The 15,518-nt window shown below is 37.0% G+C and overlaps 1 protein-coding gene across 1 annotated transcript in view; it reads right to left on the bottom strand.

The window, feature by feature from the left end:
* Positions 1-14,825, bottom strand: part of INPP5D (inositol polyphosphate-5-phosphatase D) — a 77,207-nt gene extending 62,382 nt beyond the window's left edge. The window contains exons 1-2 of the mRNA XM_070945255.1: positions 14,692-14,825; positions 7,911-7,974 (exon numbers count right to left, since the gene is read on the bottom strand). Of these exons, the coding sequence (XP_070801356.1) occupies positions 7,911-7,974; positions 14,692-14,825 (198 nt within the window). The remainder of the gene's footprint in view (positions 1-7,910; positions 7,975-14,691) is intronic.
* Between the last annotated feature and the right edge of the window lie 693 nt (positions 14,826-15,518).

Below are 15,518 nucleotides of genomic sequence, written 5' to 3'. Positions count from 1 at the left end.
TACACCCAACTGAATGCAGAATTGCAGAGATAAAAAAACAATAGAATAGGAAGAACCAGAGATCTCTTCAAGAAAATTGGAGATATGACGGGAATGTTTCATGCAAAGATAGGCATGATAAAGGACCAAAATGGCAGGGACTTAACAGAAGCAGAAGAGATTAAGAAGAGGTGACAAAATTAAAACAGAAGAACTATACAAGAATGAGCTTAAGGTCCCTGATAACCACGATGGGGTGGTCACTGACCTCCCCAAACTACCACACCATTGCATTAGTTTCACATGCTAGCAAAGTTATGCTCAAAATCCTACAAGCTAGGCTCCAGCAGTATGTGGATTGAGAACTACCAGAAGTACAAGCAGGATTTTGAAGAGGCAGAGGAAGTAGAGATCAAATTGCCAACATATGCTGGATCATGGAGAAACTAGAGAAATCCAGAAAAACATCTACTTCTGCTTCATTGACTATGCTAAAGCCTTTGATTGTGTGGATCACAACAAATTGTGGCAAGTTCTTAAAGAGATGGAAGTACCAGACCATCTTATTTGTCTCTTGAGAAACCTATATGCGGGTTGAGAAGCAATAGACACGGAATCACTTATTAGTTCAAAATTAGGAAAGGAGTTCGGCAAGGCTGTATACTGTCGCCCTGCCTATTCAACTTATACACAGAGCACATCATGAGAAAAGCGGGGCTAGATGAATCACAAATAGGAATTAAGATTTCCAGGAGAAATATCAACAACCTCAGATATGCAGATGATACCACTCTAATAGCAGAAAGTGAAGATGAACTAAAGAGCCTCTTAATGCGGGTAAAGGAGGAGAGTGTAAAAGTTGGCTTGAAACTCAGCATTAAGAAAATTAAGATCATGGCGTCTGGCCCTCTCAATTCCGGGCAAACAGATGGGGAAGAAATGGAGATAGTGACAGATTTTATTTTCCTGGGCTGCAAGATTACTGCAGATGGGGACTACAGCCAAGAAATTAAAAGACGCTTGCTCCTGGGGAGGAAATGTATGGCAAATCTAGACACCATACTAAAAAGCAGAGACATCACTCTGCCAACAAAAATGCGTATAGTCAAGGCTATGGTTTTTCCAGTTGGAATGTATGGCTATGAAAGTTGGACCATAAGAAAGGCTGAGTGCCAAAGAATTGAGGCCTTTGAACTATGGTGCTGGAGAAGACTCCTGTGAGTCCCTTGGACGGCAAGGTGATCAAACCGGTCAGTCCTAGAGGAGATCAACCCTGACTGCTCTTTAGAAGGCCAGATCCTGAAGATGAAACTCAAATACTTTGACCATCTAATGAGAAGGAAGGACTCACTGGAGAAGAGCCTAATGTTGGGAACGATTAAGGGCAAAAGAAGGGGACGGCAGAGAATGAGGTGGCTGGATGGAGTCACTGAAGCAGTCGGTGTCAGTTTAAATGGACTACGGGAGATGGTAGAGGACAGGAAGGCCTGGAGGAACATTGTCCATGGGGTTGCGATGGGTTGGACATGACTTCACGACTAAGAACATTTAAAGTTCTGGAATATCAAACAGATTCTGTATCAAATGAAGTGAGTCATGGGGCTCACAAAAATTTCTTTCCCAATAGAGCTGTTTAGTTTTGAAGATGGTAATCCAAAGACACCCCTTACTTAGTAGCTTTTGATTGACATGATAACAACTGTTATCCATCGGTGTTGGTATCCTTGTGTTTTTTCAATTATTATCGTCATTTTCATGATAGTTTATAAAATTCATCACCTGTCATAATCATTTGTATTTTCAAATTGCCCATGAATTTAGCATTACAAACAATACAGAATCTCTTAAACCTTTTAAAAAGAATTTTAAATTGCTTCCTACTGTGATATCTATTCTCTAATATCCACAAAACACTTGAGACATCCAAGGGAGACAACTTGAAATAGCTACACGTAGCTATGGCTTAGGATAACACTGCATTGTTCCTATTAAAATTACTTCAGCAACTGCAAAGAGCAGATATTTGCTTTTAAAACAAATGCTTAGTTAGTATGACAAGATTTTAAATAACATCCACTTGTCTCTGAAAATCTTCTAGTTTCCCAGGGTTACCAGGAAAAATAAGTCCATCCTGTATATGTCAGTGGTAATCACCTAAAACGTGTTAAAAGCAGAGTATAATTAAATATCACATAGTATTTTCTCTTTCCAACAACTATTGACAAAAGATTAGCTCTATCCTTCTTTGTATTTCTTATGTTCAATTCTGTAACTGGAAAGACCATTGTGTTAAATATTTTCTGCACACTGATATGTATTAGCCAGAGCATAAAAACAAATGAAGGAAGTCATGTTATATTGGACAGCTTTATTCTGCACCAGACTTTTCCAATGTAATTTCCAAATATGTGGAACTACAACTACCATAATTCTCAGCCAACTATTCAAGCCAATAATAACACTATGGATGGTATAAGTTACATCAGTGGTGAAATCCAAATTTTTCTACTACCGGGTCTGTGGGCATGGCTTGGGGGCGTGGCTTGGTGGGCGTGGCAGGGGAAGGATATTGCAAAATCTCCATTCCCACCCCACTCCAGGGGAAGGATGCTGCAAAATCTCTATTCCCACCCCACTCCAGGGGAAGGATGCTGCAAAATCCCCATTCCCTTCCCACTCCTGGGAGAAGGATACTGCAATATCTCCATTGCCACCCCACTCTGCGGCCAGCCCAAAAAATGACTATTTCCCGGTTCTCCGAACTACTCAAAATTTCCGCTACCGGTTCTCCAGAACCTGTCAGAACCTGCTGGATTTCACCCCTGAGTTACATATGTCATTTATAGAATTGGATAAAGTTAATCTGCATGAACAAGAAGTGCATTTTTAAAATTCTATTTAATAGTTAAACTTTCAATTCTCTATCTAGTCCCTACTTCAACTCTAGAAAGCTTCCCTGAGAATCAAAACTTTAGCATTCCACTTCCCCTGCTTACTTGTTAATAACCATTGCAAAGAACCATTACATTCTCTACATTCCTGCTGTGGCAAGTAATTGCTTGTAATTGAAGTGATTGAATCTGATAGTAATTTTCTTAGCCTGCTGCAATGTCTTCTTTACTCTTTCAGCGCATTCAAAAATGTTGAATTTAATATTGTGTGCAATCTATTAGATTAAGATTTTCAAACCCTGACAGGTCATATAAGTAAAAAAAAATAAACCATTAGTTCTGAATACCAAAAACAAAAAGATAATACATTATTATTCATGTGACCGGTCCTAAGTTGTGCCCTGGTATGCACTCATATGGGCAAATGTAGGGATAGCACACATTCTGGGATGGATTCTGAATTAGCCATAATTAGCATGGACTATAAAAGTTTAATTCAAATAGGATTAAATCTGTATCTGCACCAATATTCTTGATTGCTGCTGTTAACAACAAACAAGTAGCTAGGCTACTTTAATAGAAAGTTAAACGCAGAGAGTGACATTGTTCCTACCTAGCCTATATTCTTTACAACAGATCACAGGAGATCTGACACACTCTGTATCCTCTGCACAGCTCAAATTTGTTGGTGACGTCAGCTGCAAGGCCAGTTGCAGGAAATGCAGAATATAGTTCAAGTTATCACTCATCACACTAGAGGAACTCATTATTTCTACAAAAGACTAGGGAAAAAAGTCAGATAGTTGCTGTTGGTTAATTTTTGTTTGTGCAGGATATATTTTATAGATACTTTGTAGTTCTTGTAATGTATTTTGTATATTTTCAATTTCACATTATTTAAATCTTACATACCGTATTTTTCGGAGTATAAGATGCACTGGAATATAAGATGCACCTTAGTTTTTGGGGAGGAAAATAAGAAAAAAGTTGATTGGTGGGTGGATTGGCCTCCTGGAATACACCCAATCAGCTGTTCCCAGTGGTGAATTTTAGTAACAGGTTCGTTGGTTGTGAGCTCTTTGCCTTGCTTTTTTTTCTGCCTCTGAAACTTCTGAAACTCTGTTTCAGAAAAAACGTCTTTTTCGGCCTCTGAAAGCCTCCAAAACAGAGCTTCAGAAAAAAAGGCTTTTTTTCTGAAGCTCTGTTTGGAGGCTTTTTTTCTGAAGCTTCTTTCAGAGGCTTCTTTCAGCCTCATCTCCATTTGTGAGGCTGGGCGGGGCTACATTCGGAGTATAAGACCCACCCAGATTTTCACCCTCTTTTTGGGGGGAAAATGGTATGTCTTATATTCTGAAAAATACAGTAACTAAAATACTACTACTTTGTTTATTCCCATAAATTTACAGGTCCTATTTCTTACACTAGAACTTATCAAAATGTTTAATGGGCTAACTTATTATGCAACATTCCCCCCCCCCCCATTAGAGGGAAATCCATCATGTTATGTCATTAACCTTTTTGTAAGGTTCACTGAAAGTAATAGTACTATGTAATATTTGCTGGAAGCAGTAAGCCAACTACTTCCCGTGTGATAAGAAAGCATAATCACACCACTCACTTGGAGCTTCATCAGATCAACAAGGATCCTAGTTATTGGGCTGCTTTTCAGACTGCATCACTTTCCTATTACACACAGTCCTGGTCTCAGAGGCAAAGCAAAATGAAGAATGACCAGATGCTCAAAATGAGCCCATGGTTTTGCTTCCTTGCACACAACCCTAATGTCCTGAGATCAATTAGTGATGAAGAACAAAATGACCTCTTTGCCAAAATATGACATAGCAATAATGAATGAAGGGCTAATGGCCAATGCTAAATAAAACAATTGTTTCAGGATATGAGCATGAGAGGATTCAGCCTGTGTTAGGCTACTCATCTTATGTAGCTTTGGATTGCAAATTATGCTTTCTTCCTCTAGATATCAGGATGCAAGGAAAGGGCTCTGCTATAAAAGCTAAAAAAACAGCCTTGAACATCACACGAAAAGTATTATGGTGATACTGAAGCCTTAAAGAAGTTAAAAATAATTGTGCATAATTTTTAAACAGGCAAACTAATTTGAAGTAGGAACAGATACACACATATAAATTTAACACTCTAACTACAAAAGTGCTCTAGGGTTCACATAAAAGACCCCCTCCCCCGACAGTCTGGGAACTTCTTACTCCATAAATTGTGGATTTAGAACTCTTATCATTGGCTATATTTACTGAGAAAGCTGGGAATTGAAATTCAGGTACAGATTTTTTCACGCAGCCTTAGAATAATGCTTCTTCTCTGTCCTCAGAAGAATAATTCAGCAAGAAATCTTGGCCATCTGGAAGCCTTTCCAGAAGAGAAGGAAATCCCATCTTGGAATCAGAATCCAAACAGAATGACTTCCACTGTCCAAAGCTAGTAAGTCAGTCCTGCTCAGAGCACCAAAGCAAGAGAACAAGATTTTCGGAAATCCAACATTTTGGCCCCAGATACAGATAATCCTTGATTTACAACAATTTATTTAGTGATCATTTGAAGTTACAACAGCACTGAAAAAAGTGACTTCTTCCCATTTTTCACACTTAGCGACTGTTGCAACATGATCAAAATTTGGGACCTGGCAACTAGCATGCAATGTGATCACTTTTTGTAGCCTTCCCAGCTGCTTCCAACAAGCAAAGTCAATGAGGGAAGCCAGATTCACCTAACAACCACGAATGGCTTAACAACTGCAGAATTCGCTTAACAACCATGAGAAAAAAGGTTGTAAAATGAAGCACAACTTAACAACTGCCCCGCTTAACAATGGACATTTTTATAAAAGTTTTGTTTGTCAGTTGAGGACTACCTATAAAGGATTTGAGGTTAATTTCCCAAATAAAGCAGACTTTAGTGCAAAGATCGTGTGCCACTGTGGTAACCAAATATACACAGACAGATCAGCTGCAAAGAATTTCTATATATTTAGAACTATTGACCTCACAAGTCCATCTCTGTAAGAATTTTTAGTATTATCAAAACACTGTTTTGGTATTTTTGGTATTTTTTTCCAAAGCTTGGTGGGCATATAAAGATGAATACCATTGCAGTAACTTTATAATCATATACAGCATCACATCTCAATGCACACTGTGTTCCTGTGAAATAAGCAGGATGGGTATGAAAAGTCCCTTGTGTGCTATCATTTGCATTTAGGACTTACAGGAGGTATCTGCGCCAAGCCACGATACAATGCTGCAGCAGTATAAGGAATGAGCATTTCTACTGCTTACACTGCTTACAACCTAGTAACTAGCAACTCTGCAGCTTTGCAGAAATAAATGTTTCAAACTATTGTGTGGTCATTCAGAGTTGTTCACCTGTTTAGGTGTAAACTGAAAAACAGGCAAGGAAAAAAAATCTGACATTTTTTGCTCCATGTCTTCCCATTGCCTGAGAGCAAAAGAAAACACGAAGAAAACATTGCAAAGCAAATGTTGTTATTTTATATGTTGCTTATTAGTGGGGATATCGCTGGATTGAGATAAACATGTAACTGGTTTAATTGTTTAATAGAAATACAGTTCAAGGGGGGGAACCCCAAAAAACCAAAAAATAAGTAGAACAGCAAGAACAGGACGGCAAGAGTGCTATAAGATGTACATGTAAGCTAGATGTTATGTTAGAAAACAATATTGCTGCAGATTGATGGCAACACAATGACAGCTGTGAATGGCATCCGAGGACCATTAATGACATATAAGTTTTAGAAGCCTGCTTCACTTACTCTGATTATGAAAACACTAGAAGATTTTAATTAATAAAATTGTTCATTAAATAATTGCCAAACAGCAGCATCTAAGGGATGGAGAAGGGAGATAAAAGTAGCATCACACTAATACAGGGGTGTGAAACTCAAGTCCTGGGGGCCAGATCCAGCCCGCAGGCTACTTAGATCTGGCCCATGGGGGTCACCCTGTAAACAGCGAAGCACCATCCTGCATTGCTTCTGCCAGTGAAAATGGGCTCCTGAGCTCCGTTTTCAGCTGCCACAGCCTCCTGCAACCCTCTGCCAGTGAAAATGGCACGTGGCACACCTGTGGTGGCCCAAGCGCTCTGCCAGCAAAAACAGGCTCCCGAGCTCTGTTTTCACTGGCAGAGGGTTGCAGGAGACTGTGACAGCCGAAAACGGAGCTCAGGAGCCTGTTTTTGCTTGCAGAGCGCTCGGGCCACCACAGGTGCCCCCGATAAGAGTGATGTCAAGCTGCCCATGCCCCCCCACCCTCCCAAGGTCAAATAGAATCCTGATGGGGCCCTCAATGAAATCAAGTTTGACACCCCTGCACTCATACAATGGAAGCACCACCCTTTTTGTTTATGCATTATGGACTTTGTGCAGGCATGAAAGAAGTGGAGTTTCCATCACAACAGTGTGGCACAGCTTTCACAGGTCTGACAATGGCAATAGATTGTGCAGACCACTCTACTGCCAACACCCCCCTCTTCAAAAATCGTTGAGGGCGAGGAAGGATAAACAGTTGGATATCACCCACCCCCATACCCTGAGATTGTGTTTGATACAACACCACCTACCTTAGCACTAAATGGAAAAATAGGCGCTGTTCTGAGCTGAAAAAAATATATAGGAAAGGAGACCCACATCACCCTTGTTTAGATGTTGACTGAAAGTTAACTGAATGAAAGGATAGCTAAGATACTGCAGCTTTTTATGTTGGGTTTATTCAAAACAGAACCTCAAGATACTTTCAGTCATCCAAACAAGAGACCAGAAAAGGAGGCAGAGTCTGATTAGCTTGGAAGAAGGCAGAAACTGATCCTTGCGCTCCTCTAAGCAGATTTTCAGTATCAGAACCAGTGCTTGTAAGTGATGTGGAACAGGTGCCTGTGTTGTATACAAGCCTTTATTTTGCGGAAAGAAAGTTAAGTTTCTTTGCTGACTTCATATGAGAGAGCAGACACAGGAAAAGAGACTTCCATTTTTAGAATTCAACTTGGGCTTACCTGGATCACTAGTTTATTTTCTTTATTTGGTAGAATCCTGTAGGTATATACGCAATTCCGATACCTGGAATACATGAGGAGAAAACCTTAAAATAGTTCAGAAAGAAAAAAAATCATCTTGGGAAACCATCCAATATTCCCAACAGTTCTCAGATTTGTTTATAAGGTTTGCATCTACCGTAGCTTTCCATATGAAAGGGTTTCTGTCAGTTCTCGGACACCATACTTTTAGTTCTGTCTTGCCAATAGCAGTCTACTGCTCAAGGCTTTTGTCCTTTAAAAAACCTTCTTTTTGTTAAAAAAAAGTCCTGTCAACCTTCTTTCTTTCCACAATGTAAGATAAGCTAGAGTATTTCAGTACAGTATTGTAGTATTTTGATCTGAAAAGATTTCAATCTTGATATTTATTTCCATTTTTCCTTACATACTTGTAAAAATAAATCTGAAGATTCATATTTATATTTTGTCTCCAAGAACATTATTTTTTAAAGAACATAAATTCCCAAAGCTTTAATAGATTCATATGATGAATTTCAAACTTGTTTTTAAAATTTTTTTAAATCAAAATATTTTTAATATCAGAAAGTACACACAAAGCATATCTGGGCATGTGTATGCTGCTTTTTTTCATTTCTGGCCACAAAATATTTTCCAATCTTTTTAAGAACAGTTGTCAAATTAAACCATCAAAGGGTGCTTGGAAAACTATTACAGTGAAAATCAGCTGACAAAGCCATTTTACACTCAGCTATAAAGGAAGAGAAAGTAGCTGCTTCTGGTTGTAGCCTGAGTCACAGAATCAGTCATCAGTGTATCATTGTATATCTGTGCCTCCACGGTGTGCATAATTATGGCACATGCATTCGAATCCTTTACAACCATGAAACGGAGCAGGGCTCTTGACACAAATGGTTTGGCTTCCTCTGGCTGGATTGGATTCACACTTTTCTCCAATTAAGAACTCTCTCCAGTTGGAGTGTGTGCTGATGCTTCAGCTGCTTAAACAAATTGTGCATTGAATAAATTCCAAAGGTGCACTGAATAAATGGCAAAAGTGACATATATTGGATTTCAAACTGCCAGATATGCAATCTGCATTTTTAGTTTAAGTTGCTGAAGATTTATTGACTGCATTTCCACCTGTGGTTACCATGATTGTTTATTCAATGCAAATGTATGCCTTCAAAGTTAATAATGCCACAGGATTGCTCACAAAAAGCTGCTTTTGGCTTGTTTCTTTGGGACCTATTATGCCAAGTGCCAATGATTTCCATCTATTTCTATCCACACACACAAAAAACCCTCACCTTCATGGATTGAGTTAGGTTTATTTTTTCTGATAAACATGCCATAGAATATATCTCTAACAATATAGTCCAGATAACTTTTAAAAGTTTCCTAATATGTGAATGATACTACTTTTCTATTGCATTCATTAAGAGCCTTGGTAGTACAGTGGTCTAAGGCACCCTGTTATTAAGCTGGTTATTAAGACCAGCTGCCTGCAATTACTGCAGGTTCGAATCTCGCCAAGGCTCAAGGTTGACTCAGCCTTCCATCCTTTCTAAGGTAGGTAAATTGAGGACCCAGTTTGTGGGGGCAATAAGCTGACTTTGTATAAATATACAAAAGAATGAAGGCTATTGCTTAGCGCATTGTAAGCCGCCCTGAGTCTCCGGAGAAGGGCGGCATATAAATCAAATTTAAAAAATAAATAAATAATCATTTATATTCTTTTTATTTTTATTTATAAATCTGAGTTAACTGTTATCTTAAATAATGGTTTTCAGTTGTAAATGGAATAACCTTACTGTTTCCTCTAGGGATTTGTTTTTGCATTGTATTCATATTCTGGTAAAACCCAAGATACAAGCTGGGAGAAAGGCAGTGGAGACAAAATGGAGGCTGGAGGCTGATGGGAAAGAGGGTCCATTTATTGATGAAGCAGAACCACGAAGCACATGTGATTCTGGGTAGCTGACCACATGGAGTTGAAAGAGGGTGGCTTTTATACCTTCTCTTGGGCTTTGCACTTGAACTTCCTGTTCCTGTGCAAGAACATGTATTCTATTAGCTATTGTCAGACTCCCATGGGATAAGTTTGGTTGAAGTTGTTGGGTGATGCTCCTCCTCCAAAGGGTAGACTAGGCAGCTCTGAATTTGATACTAGTGTAGTATAGTTTTGCAGCAAGATTAGGATTAAACAAATTCTAAAACTGAGAGGGCAGGACTTTAGAATTTCTAGTACTGGGGGATTAGAGATTTTCTCCTTTTTCCAGATATGAAATTGACAGAAACAGTCTTCTCCACAATGCAATTAGGGGCAATCAAAAGGGTTTCTGCTTCATGCCAGTAGAAGTTTTATTCTTATTCCTAATTGTGACCCGCACCATCTTTGTTAGGAAGAAAAAAAATTGGAACGCTTTCCAGAAAGTGGAATTTTTCTGCTCAGCACTTAGAATAGGTGAGAGAAGAAATTGGTTTACTTGCAAATCAGCTTTTTAGAAGCAGGACTTTGCTAAATCATATACTGTGATATTCTTACTAAAGAGGAAAGGTCAAACTTTTTTTTTTGTAAAATAAACTTTCCATAAAAGGAAGGTTAAAATATAATTATATTTATTAGTTATAATAATTGTTATTATAACTAATTATAAGTGTTATATGAAGAGCCAGAAAGTTTATAATAAAAAACAGAGTTTCTTCCATCTTTTGTAAGACTGCCATAGTCTTAAGATTTTATATAGCACTAACCAGAAGACCTAATTCTCATTAAATTTAGGCTTGTTGGTTTGACATAAACTGAATGTTTTGAAGAGAGCACTGCAGCAACTGGAATAGGCTAAAACATGCAGCTTCTCTGCTGTTCAGTGGAGAAAGCTGTGGATCTGCCCTGTGACAGAAAGATAGAAAAAGGCAGGGATTAGCCACTGCTGCTACAAAAGCAGCTGAGAAAATCTACTCAGGTGTATGTATGCATCAGACCTTAACATATCACCCAAACTCGGGGCTCTGACAAGAATCAAAACCCCGAACTTAATCCTTTAATCAGATTCTGGTCATTTTTTTACAATGCCTTTTTTACAATTCTCCTCAGAGCCCTGAGTTTGGGTGATGTGTCAGGGTCTGATAGGGTTGAGCAGGAGTGTCTAGAAATAAGGGAAAAGACTCATCTCCCACATGCCAACTACACAGTTTGCAGAACAGAAATTTATACCATTGGTTTGAGGTGGAGTTTTCATTTAATCAAGTGGAATTCCACAGCAAAGTTGTATCATACCATAATCATGTCTCATTCACAAAACTGTTTCTCTCTCCTAAAAGTCCTCTTAAGCAAGAAGAGGAAAGATGCTTGCACAATGCCTTTTGATTGTAAGGTTATCATGTATGTTTCATAATCACATAAACAGACTTTGCTTTTCAGCTTTTGGGGTCATATCTTCACAGGCTATGAAATGCTACATGACTTGACAAACTGTTCCAATATTTTTCAGCCACTAGCATTAATGATTAACACATGTTTTTACAATGTCCTATACTTACTAAGTTTTGGGAGTAAGTAGTGCATTATATAAACATGATTGTGTGACAAAAGCTAAAATTTTCAGAGTATAAAATTCTCTTGAACTACATACCTGGTACATGGAATTTGACAGCTGGTCAACGAAACAGATTCCCCATGTTCATAGTTTAACTAAAACACAGATTTTGCAATATTGTACAGATAAATGTACGGTCCCTTTCACTCAATGGATTAAAGATCTATGAGTGGATTGCCTATATAGGCTTTGTATGAACAATGAAATATAAGACTCATTTATACAAAACCCAGCAAATTAAAAACATGATAGTTATATAAATGGTTTAGAAATATATACATATTGAATAATATTTAAATTAGATAAGTATATATAGTTTTGAATTACTGCTAAAATGATATACCGGGTTTCCCTGAAAATAAGACCCTGTCTTATATTTTTTTGAACCCTGAAATAAGTGCTTGGCTTTATTTTCGGGGAGGTTTTATTATTTTGGGGCATGTGGAGCAAGATGGGGCTCCTCTTGCCATCTTACCCGACTTTCAGCTCTGTGTTTAAATATTTTCAGGGAAGGCTTCTTTTCAGGGGCAGGCTTATTTTAGCGCATGCACTCAAAAGCCTGATTGGGCTTATTATCAGGGGATGTCTTATTTTCAGGGAAACAAGGTATCATACTATGCTTCTTTGTTTTTTGTTTCTTTGTTGTATTTTACTTTTTAAAAATACTTTCTATGTGGTTTTTATTTGACAATGAATATATTTTTATTATCTTTATGTTCTTTTTTATTATTTTTGTTAAATAGTTCGTTCAGGCATGAGGTTGCGTTTAAACACAACAATTTTAAAAGCAATTTTGTTATTATTTTAAAAGCAATTTTGTTATTATTTTAAAAGCAATTTTGTTATTATTTTAAAAGCAACAAAAATAAACATTTTAAAAAAAGTTGGAAGAACTAGAATTTCAAGATCCTGGTAATATATAATATCAGATCGAAGTTTCCCTGAGTTTTAAATATTAAATGATTTTAACACCTATTTTATTGTTAATTTTAAATGATGTTTAAACATTTTTATTTAATGAGACAATCAAGAGCATTCACTAGAGTAGAAAAATAGAATATAAATCAAATAATAATGACACCCAGTAATTTACTAAAGCATATACTTTAGTACTAGAAACTGGATTTATATTCATTTAGGGCATTTTAAAAATAACTTGATTGGGAAAAAATTGTTTCCATAGATGGCTATAATTCTGCTCTAAAACATATGGATCTGCTTAAGGTACTATTGAAAATTTTCCATCTCCACTCAGGGAGGGTTTCAATGTTTCATTTCTTTTGCATGAAAGAAATCATACGTCTAGAAGTAAAACACCATGAGCAGATCAACACGTGCCTAAACCAAGGAAATAAAAAATGAATTATCTTATATATTTAAATTAGATTCCCTTGCTCAGAATGCTGCCAATTCAAGGCAGCTGCCAATGTTGCCAATTACCAGCTCATAAATTATTTGTTCTTAAAATGACTTTAAACTGCTGTGTTTCCTTCTAACTATCTAGATTCTAGAACTGTTGCCTGGAGGTATTTCCAGAAATTAGAAATGGATTTCAGAATATTATTTAATGAAACATTAACTACAGGTGTGGTCAAAAAACTCAAAATGGTAGCCATGACTATGCAATTGAAGTTATGCTTATTTTTATATGCATTGACCATACCTTGTAGACACTCTTATTAGTTTACTTAAATACTACCTCTGCTCTTTGTCCACTCAGGAATTCAACCTGAGTGGTATGTCAAGTATCAATTAACCTCTTGATAACATCTTTAATGATTATCAACTTTATTCAATTATCAAATTAAAATGTCAGAACAAATCACATTGTGGCTTAGCACTAGGAAGACTATAATCTAGGCACCAGACAAGCGTCTTTAGAGGAATTACTTAACAACATCAAGTAGAGATATAGTATATGTCAAAACAAAGAAAAAAACAATTTAGCAAACAATGCTTGTATTTCTTTAGTAATCAGACTGTATTCTCCAGAAGCCCTACAGTAAGCTAGACAAAAACTCAGAATACCAAGACTAATTTATAAATTTAGTCTTATTCATCAGGTACAATCAAAGACTAATTTGGTCATATAATGTATATCTTTGTATGAGTGGATTATTTAGTTTTGATAAAACATAATGTTAAAACATTTTGTTGTTATTTAGTGTAATATTTGAACCAACCATCATAACAGAACCATGACCAACTCCAGTGGAAATATGAGTTTATCTCACTCATAATTTGAAGGTTTTATTTGGAATTACTGTAATCAGTAATTATTGAAAAAAGTATTTTTAAAGGTTACCGTACTGAGGATCAACATCTTTCAGTCATAAATTATTGAATTAATTCTGTAGAGTGCAGTGGAAAAGAAAACATTACTGGCGAAAATGCAAATTTTCTGCATAATTTTCTCATTAAATTGTGTGTGAGGGTCTCTGTGTATGAACAATTTAGAATTAGAACTGGTTTTTGATTATTCCTAGTTCTTCACATGCATAACAAAAATTGCACAACTACAAGGAGGAGGCACTTTTGCCATTTAGATTTTGCTGAACTTCTGCACCCAGGAAATCTTGAAGGATATAATTTGCCTATCCTTCTACTGCTGAATTACATCATTTATATTAACTGACTTTCTATATAATTAAATGGTCTGGAAATAAAATAATGATTTTCTTCAGATATTTTCCTATATTCCCAGGTACACTCCACCAACATAACACCCCTCCCAAAAGCAATATCTCATTGATTTAACGTAAATAAAGCCAACATCCTTTATCAGGTTTTTGCATACACAGTATGTATCATTACATCAATCACACCTCAGTTCCTAAGAAAAATCAGTTCCTGAGTACTAAATCTAGTGGTTATTCTGACTTCAGTTTGCTAAAATCAAAATAACAAGATGAAAGCTAACTCCGTAAATGTTCTAAAAATTACTCTTTTACTACTGCCTACCTTTAAATATGTTTATTCATATTTATGGTAAATATGTTAGCATTTTTTCAGATAATTTATTCTATAATGACACTTAATTGGCCAAGTACTTTTAATGCGCCTTCCACACTCTTAACTGTCATCACCCATCATATAAAAACTAGATCCTGCTTCCAATTCTCTGTGAATTAAATCAGTAAAAGAGCAGGTGAACTGAGGCAAAAAACAACAGCCATACTTACAGCAAACAGAGGGCGTAAGCTGAAGAGACAGATTCACTGGCCCTGACGAGAAAACTTCCATCCTTGCCTACTTTAGAAAGTAAGTCCTCAGCTTTTGAACGAGTGATGCTTCCATGGTACCAACACTGATCCATGCCTTGGATTTAAAAAAGAGAAAACCCAACATAAAAAATAAAACTTAAATTGAAGAAACATTAACTACTCAGCAGTTAAGAAAAGATCCCAAAGCTGTCTGTTCACAGAGCTCAGCAGCTGCTTGCAACTCACTCAGCTTCCTGTTTAATGGTGCTGAGAGAGAAAGGAAACAGAGCAGAGAACTTCCTCATACAAATTAAGTCGAATGAAATGGGCCAACCACACACACCTCCTCATTCATTCTCTCAATGCAACTCTACAGAACTGCCTTCACCAAGTAGTTGGGATTCCATCTTAATTCTTCCTTTCAACTTTGCAGAAATTTGTAAGGATTAGCTTATTCTTACTCACACTGCCCCTAAATGAAATTGGCATTAATAAAACATGACAGTCTAATTTCTCCATTTCCCCTGCTTCTGTTTTCCTTGCTCCTCATCTATTATATCTGACTTACGGTGTGAGTTTTCATACAGCAAGAGAAAAGAAAAGTGAGTAAATCTCCAGGGATATTAATAAGAGCTAATTGTGGCTAGTGATTCTTGATTGTGCTGGAAGAGTTTAACCTGCTGGTAAAGGACAGACCATCTTTGAATATCTTAGGAAATTCTGACTTCTGTGCTAACTTTAGATTATGCCAAATAACGGATCAATACTTGGATGACCTGGGGGGGAAAAACCGACCCTGCACTTGT

Source organism: Pituophis catenifer, unplaced genomic scaffold, assembly GCF_029215685.1.
Source record: "Pituophis catenifer annectens isolate HBS135680 unplaced genomic scaffold, rPitCat1.0.hap2 SCAF_6, whole genome shotgun sequence".
NCBI classification, from domain to species: Eukaryota; Metazoa; Chordata; class Lepidosauria; order Squamata; family Colubridae; genus Pituophis; species Pituophis catenifer.
Note: the sequence above shows the minus strand (reverse complement) of the source record. Positions and strands in the feature narration are given on the sequence as shown.